Source organism: Heloderma suspectum, chromosome 5 (assembly GCF_057233095.1).
Source record: "Heloderma suspectum isolate Gila_16-S chromosome 5, 16-S_ref, whole genome shotgun sequence".
In the NCBI taxonomy this organism is placed as follows: domain Eukaryota; kingdom Metazoa; phylum Chordata; class Lepidosauria; order Squamata; family Helodermatidae; genus Heloderma; species Heloderma suspectum.
The window spans coordinates 173,698,153-173,705,669 of record NC_139462.1 but is presented as its reverse complement, the minus strand read 5'-3'; the positions used below and the strand labels follow the sequence as shown (position 1 = coordinate 173,705,669).

The window sequence follows — 7,517 nt, the reverse complement described above, 5'->3', positions numbered from 1 at the left end:
GCTTAAATGTAAGTGGGTATCTTATCACATCCATTTAAAAGTGCTACCAAAACAGTTACATTATCTCTAGAACCTGCGTTTAGTGCAGCTTTTACAAGGTGCTTACTAATATACTTTGCTGCAAGGGCATAGAATGTCCTAGAATTTGTTTCTGCATCTTCTGATGTTTGTGAAGATTCATGACTTTCAGGTACCGGTTCTTCTGCACTTTCGTCAAGCATTTGACTTTCTTTTGGACTTTCCTGGGTGCCAGATCCTGGTGGGTGGGTTTCTGTGTCTTCTGAAGATGATGTAATCTGGCTAAAGGCTGGCTCTAAAGAGCTTTCTGATTCTTGCTCTGAGTGTTCTCTAGAAGAGTCTGAGTTGATTATTTCTTTCTCATTTGTGCTGTTTGTTGGGGGCCTTAACTGTGCATTACTTTGGTTCAGATTTTGGTCTAAGTCTCTCTCTGGAAAAAAATCTTTATTCAAATACCATGAATAGAACTCATCTTCCAAATCACCCACAGGTAACTTTGAAGCTCTGGGCATGTGGCTTTTCTTTAGTTGGGCAACTTGATACTTCTCCAAATAAGCAGAAAACATAGTTAATGTTAATAGCACTACTTCACTTGTATCCAGAACTTCCCAAAGTCCTTTAGAAGCTAAAATAAGAAACTGACATGAGTCATCAACAGGAAAGGAGATTGTATGTGGTACAGGTATAACAGTCTTTTTCAGCTTTGGGTTTCCATGATGGCCAAGGCCACGAGTATTTTTGATAAGTCCTTCTATCAATCCTTTGGGTTCATTACTGCTGATGCACCCACCTTTCTGAAAAACACGGATCTTTTCTTCTCTACAGTAAGTGGTGTGTTCTTTCGTAAGCCAATAGCTCTTCCCATTTTTGCATAAAACTGCATGAACATTACCTACAATTTTAAAAAATCATTGTATAACATAACTGAACTTGTGTCACTTGAAGTCATTTTGTCCTAGGACACTTAAACTTAAAACAACTTTTTTCTCCACTAGCTAAGTGGTATAATAGGCAGATTCTGTGACAGTGCATCTGCACCATTCCAGTGCTATTACCTTTCATGATTTCTGGACATATCAGTCTAGGTGAATAACTATATCAATCTAAATGATGCTAGATGTCTGTGCTTTGTGTAGCTTGCCTATCCTATGGTTCCAAGTCAAGTGCCCCTGTCTACATGCTTGTAAAGTGCTTTCCATAGGTTGGAACTAGGCACTAGGGGAGATATGGCTGCTGTTTATAAACAGCCAGGACCAGCATCTTTCCCCCATCACTCTCGAATAGTGAGCTCAGGTTGTTTTGAGTGCCAGCTGGTTTTGAGCTACAATGGAGCCACTAATAAGGGGAGATACTGGCATGCTCAGGTGAAACCCCAGGATATGCAGAAATTTAAACTGCAATACCGCCAAAGGACAAAATGGAATGAATATGCTCAGTGGCCTTCAATAGCCGTGGAATATTGAGTGTTGGTGCAAAATAAAAAAAAATTGGGGATGGGGTTGAATTGTCCTGTTTGAGCCCATTACAGCTTATATCCTAGGAATGGGATATATCTGGAACTATGAGTAAGCACTTGCAATATCTAATATTGCAAACTACGATAATGTACTCTGAGATTCTCTGCTATGAAACAGCATCCAGTGAGGGGACAGGGAAAGGTGCACTGTGGTGACATCACGCTACCCATTTGGTTGTACTAGACAGTTGTGGAGAACAGAAGATAAGGATACGTTGCTTACATGTAACTGTGGTTCTTTGAGTGGTCATCTCTGCTTTCACACATACAGATTCTGTGCCTGTGCAGAGCCTTTGTCAGACGTTTCTAGAAATGACAAGTTTCAGCAGGAAGCCCATCTTACCCTCTGCCTGCACATGCCCTAAGGATAGAGCTTCCACCTTAACATTTAGTTTCTCTTTGACCGCAGCAGCTGCTTCATTAAGAGCTTTGTCATCTAAATAATCTCATTTGAGGTGATGGAACTTAGTTTCTTCTGTCTTATTCGCCTTCCTTTTGTTTTAGTATTTCTACCAACTTCACAATTTTGCATTTTAAAAAACCTATCATTCTTTGCCATGAGTACACAGCTTTATCCTAAGGGCATGTGGCCCTTGGGGCCCCATTCCATTAATGTTTAAATAGTAGAAGTAAATTGCCTTCAAAAGATAGCACAGAACTAGGAATGTATGGATTTTGTTAAATCTGTTCTCTGTGTTTCATGTATTTTTTATATTGTTATGTTTATATCCTGCCTTTTGTCCTCTTGCAAGAAACTCAAGGTGGCTTACATAGTCCTCCTTTTCCTCCATTTTGTCCTCACAACAACCCCGTGAGCTAAGTTAGGTTGAGAGTCAGTGACTGGCCCAAAGTCACCCAGTGAGCTTTATGGCCAAGTGAAGACTGGAACCTGGATCTCCTGAGTCCCAGTCCAAATTCTAACCACTACACCATATTAACTCTCAGTTGTCAACTGGTTCACAGTGTCTGGCGCCTTTTGTTCTGTTGTCTACTCATTGGTGGAACAGGATTTTTTAGGGATGGGTGAGAATTTAATTCCTGTTTGCAAGTGTGCATTTGCACAAATCCCCACCCCCTGAAATTGCAAAATGTTCCACAAGTCCATGGAATCTGTGCAACTTGGAAAAAGCCAGGCCAATGTGGAATTCTCAGGTCAGATTCATAGAAATCTGAACTCATCTAAATCCATTGCAGAATTCTCTGATATCCCTACACAAAACCCCTATGTGTGGTGCACAGAGACCACAAAGAAAAATCAGGACTGCTGCGTTCAGTGTCAGCCACACAGTTCCTAGTTGCCTTCTCTATCCCAAATGATTATTGTGGCAAAGAATGTCAGAATTTGTTCAAAACTTAAATCTACTACAGAAGGAGAAATCCTGCTGCCCTTAGACAGTGTCTGAGGGGCCATAGGATAGTTCAGGTTCCCAGGTGTGAGGTTAGAGACAGCACCCTGACCTCAGAGAGGGGAATTGGAGATCTGAACCCCTTTCTGCACCCCCTTGCAGCCAGCATGGAAAGAACTGTGCCAGCTGGCCTCCAAGGTTGGGAACTTGACCTTGGAGAGGGGGAAAAAAGGGGGCGTTTCAGTGGGGGGGGAGTGGGGGAGACTGGAGAAGCCGGGATATAACTATCCTGGGCCTCTTCCAACATCCTTCCCTCCCCCTTTGTAACACCATCACTAGATGGGCAAAAAAGCCCATCTAGCAAAAAATGCAGGGTGGGAGGATGGGGTGGTGAAGATTGCCTCTGCCACCCCTCTCACTCTGCATAGGATGCTTGTAAGCTTCCAAGTTTGGGGGCTTATGATCATTGAGGACAAAGCCGATAGGATTGTGTTCTGAATAAAGTACATAAGTGAAGATATTCAAAACACTATTTTCTAGGTGCTGGAAATGGCAACTTTTCAACTAAATACACTTTTAACTTAGAAAGTACAACTGAGGTGGGGGATCTCTTTCAGCTGCATTCAGTTTGGGAGAAGCTCTTGGGGGCTGCAGTCCAATGGTGGGTGGAGCCAAAATACTAAAAAAAATCAGCATATTTTAGTTTTCAGCTCTTTAAGCTGTAACCGCCAGTAACTAAAGAGGGCATTTCAACTTCTTAGAATGGGGAAAAAGCCTGGAAAGCCACTATAGGATCAGCGCCCAGGAAAAGGGGGTGTAGCCATCTGGGGTATCCAGGAAGTTAGGATTTGGCTTACACCCACAGGGCTCCCCAATCCTGAAGTAAGAGAATCTTATTCAATTTGATCCCATATTTTGATATAGAGATTATATCTATAAAATATTGCAGCAGCAACATCTGGATGCATAGAAGCGATCGCTGCCTCAGTTAATTGTTTCATGATCTGAGCCAAGTCCTGCAAGTAAAATGGCCATGTTAATGGTGGCATCTGATTGAAAAGGTATATAAGAACTATAAACTACAACACTGGAGTTTGTGGAGGTATGATATTTCCTACCATAGGCCTGCTTCCATATTTCTACTTTAACCTCTGAGGCTTCCATCTAAGCAAATTTTTAGGAAGGTGTGTTTGATAGGGTTTCGCCAATGTCCCTATTCCCTTTTTAAACTAGTCATTTTCTTCCACCCTCACCTGTTCCACAATGGCCCAGTTCACACATAGCACCTTGGGGCTTGTGCATTCCCCTCTTGACTGCTACGGCCTCAAGGAAAAGATTGAAAGCTTATACTTCTGGGTAGGGAGGCTGGAGAAATTCAAGGTGGACTAAAATGAGCTTGGATTTCTAAGAATCTGACCTGCAGAATCTGCTCCAGAGCAATCCCCACAGGCTGTGGACTTTCAGTTTTTTTTTACTTTCCCAAAATTTATGCATATTTACTCGCAGGAAAATACACACATTTCTGCTGAGGAAAAGTTGCATTGAATGAGTGAAAATAAGTGTTACATACTAAGGTAAATCATTACGAAACCTCTTATGTAATTATTTGTGTACTTTTCTGCATGACAAAAAAAAAACGTGAGTGGACGGAAGAACAAAAGGCACCTGACAATCCACATAACACAGAGCGGATTTTACACAGTCCCTACTTCTGAGTTTAAGCTAACTAGTTTGTTGTTGCATCAGAACTGGGAACTCTGGTTACTTTAAACTATGATTTGTCCAAACAAGTTAGGAGTTTAAATTAACCAGAGCCTGTCTGGCTGTAACAATGAATTGGGAGAATGACAAATATTTGGAAAGAGAAACTTATTACTATAGAATGCTAGGAAAACTGACTCACCATTCCTATTTCAATGACGGGTTTAGGTGAAAACAATCCCATTAAACACAAACACCCATTCTATTCTAAATTATTGTGTGCTGTATTGAATTGCCTCCTCCCCCACTCTTATTATCTAGTGCTGAGGTGCAACCAGAAGGGTTTCATCTTGCAAACTTGCAATATGGACTTAAATTTTAGGTTGCTACTGTACCACTCAAACTGATAGGCCAAAACGGGTGCAGTGGTAGAAGATAGTAAAGGAATTGGATACATACCAATGTTAGCAATATGCATTAGTCCAGCACTAACGTCATCTGAACTATGATTGTTTTCAAGCAGATCCTCTTCCTTGAACCCATCTTTATTATTTGCGATCTGCTCATTGACTCCTTGTTCATTGTCTCCAGTGCTCTTTTCCTTTCCATCATTTATTCTTTCAAGACGCTCCACTTGCTGCTGTTCCATGATACCGCCTGTCCCTGGTCCTGTGATACTTTTTTCCTTTGTGCTGTTTATCCTTTCAGGCAGCTCTTCTTCCTCTTGCTGTATGATATTCTGTTCTTTTTCATCATTTGTTCCTTCAAGGTGGTCCTCTCTCTGTTCTATGAAGTTCTGTTCTTTCTCATCATTTATTTCAAGGGGTCCCTCTCTCTGCAGTATCGTGTTCTGTTCTTTTTCATCATTTATTCTTTCAAGGCGTTTCTCTCTCTGTTGTATGAAGTTCTGTTCTTTTTCGTCATTTATTTCAAGGGGTTCCTCTCTCTGCAGTATGGTGTCCTGTTCTTTTTCATCATTTATTCTTTCAGGGGGTTCCTCTCTCTGGTGTATGACATTCTGTTCTTTTTCATCATTTATTCTTTCAAGGGGTCCCTCTCTCTGTTGTATGATCTGTTCTTTTTCATCATTTATTCTTTCAAGGGGTTCCTCTCTCTGCAGTATGACGTTCTGTTCGTTTTCATCATTTATTCTTTCAAAGGGTTCCTCTCTCTGCTGAATGACATTCTGTTCTTTTTCATCATTTATTCTTTTGAGAGAATCCTCTCTCTGCTGTTCTGGGACACTGCCTGCCCTGTGTTCTGTGGATCTTTTCCCCCTTGCTCTTATCCTTTCAGGCAGCTCTTGCTCCTCCTGCTGTATATTGTTCTGTTCCCTTTCATTAGCTATCTTTTCAGGTGTTTTCTTCCCCTCTTGATCTTCTTGCTTTTCATTGCTTATCGTTTCCACTAAACAGATGGCAGCTGTGCAGCTACTCCAGCAAACCCTGGAAACTTCATTTCTTCCAAGACGTAAGAGCCTGTCCATTCTCCAGAAAGACTTCGCATATGCTCTGTGAATCCATTCATATTTGTTTCGCCTAGATTTCTTGCCTTGGACTCTCTTAAAAGTGAAAATTTTCTCCCTTACTTTATAATCTGTCCTAAAGACAGTGCGAAATGAATCTAGCACTTCTTTGTCAGCTTGACTCACTTGGTAAGAGAGATCTCCATGAGAAAGCTGGTCAAGAAATAAAAGAGGAAGCTCCTCTGAAGTTGTCTGTGCAGCAGAAATTCCATTGCTTCCATCAAAGACTCCAAGGAAGCACGTTCCTTTCCTGTTTCCATAATTGTCCAACACAGTAAATACATCTTCCAGGTCCGTGTTCCAAACGGCATTTTTGTCTTGACAAATTGCTATGGCCTTTATCAGTGGGTTGCTTACTTCTTTAATATCCACGGAACTTTGAGCAACACTCTTGATGCAAAAATATGGAGCAGTCTTGAGGCTTTCCTTAAGGAGATCAACTGCACAGCCAATCTTTTCTCTCTCTCGTTCAGGGTACTTAGCCACTCTTGTTCTTAAAATTAGTTGCTTTCTTCGAAGGGCTATTTTCTTCATATTTATTGGTTCCGCCCATGGCCACTGATAATCCAGTACAGCTTGAGCCTGGTGGGTTTTTTTATGATGAAATAGTTGGCTAATGTGTACCTCTTTTTGACATATGGAACAAAGAACTGCAAAGTCGAGATTATCAACTTTCTTGAAATCGATCTTAACTACCTTTTTTGAATCTTCCTTACCGTTGTAAAGTTTAGGGTTTTGTGGTCCTGTTTGACATGACATTCTATAAAGAATAATAAAAGCCATCAAACAAAACCAAGTGGTACTGGCTGTGATCCAAAGAATTAGCTGCAAGGCTGGAATCTTGCAGCTAATTCTGGATACACAGTAGGAGCTTTGGACTTGTGTTTCTCTAGTAGCTGCCACATACTGTATACCAAACTTCTTTTGAAACAGAGGGGAGTTTCAAAGCAGTCTGATACCGTTGCATGAAGGCCACAGTGTCTCCCCACCCCCACCCGCTGTAGCTCCCTAGCATCTGGTAATCAGTGACATACTACCTCTGAACCTGAACATTCCATATGGCAGCTTTCCTCAACTTCACCTGGTGCTCTGTAGTAGGAGTGTACAAATTACTTACCCCGTTCTGGTCCGGGGCATCCGTGGCGGGGGGAGGCGATCTGTCCTTCCCCCCAGAATCCTCCCTGGCCGCAGCCAGACTTCCATCTGCTGCCGGGCTGCAGCCGCCATTTGTGTCCCTGCGTTAGCTGTGATAGGCTATGTATATATTTACGTAGCCTATCACGGCAAAGAGGAGGGACGCAAATGGCAGCCGCCATGCCATTTGCATCCCAGCTCTTTTCAAGATAGGCTATGTAAATATATACATAGCCTATCACGGCTAACACAGGGACGCAAATGGCGTAGCGGCCAC

At 42.0% G+C, this 7,517-nt stretch overlaps 1 protein-coding gene across 1 annotated transcript; it reads right to left on the bottom strand.

The window, feature by feature from the left end:
* Positions 1 to 2: 2 nt before the first annotated feature.
* On the bottom strand, positions 3 to 6,865 carry PP2D1 (protein phosphatase 2C like domain containing 1). Its single transcript, XM_084858364.1, has 2 exons — positions 5,041 to 6,865; positions 3 to 910 (listed from the first exon to the last, which is right to left on the bottom strand). Exons 1-2 carry the CDS (start codon positions 6,863 to 6,865, stop codon positions 3 to 5), a joined length of 2,733 nt encoding a protein of 910 aa, XP_084714490.1.
* Positions 6,866 to 7,517: the final 652 nt, after the last annotated feature.

Coding starts and splice junctions, on each gene's coding strand:
- PP2D1 (XM_084858364.1), bottom strand. CDS start 6,865: ATGTCATGTCAAACAGGACCACAAAACCCTAAACTTTACAACGGTAAG. Junction 911..5,040: donor AATGCATATTGCTAACATTG/GTATGTATCCAA, acceptor TTAAAATTGTAG/GTAATGTTCATGCAGTTTTA.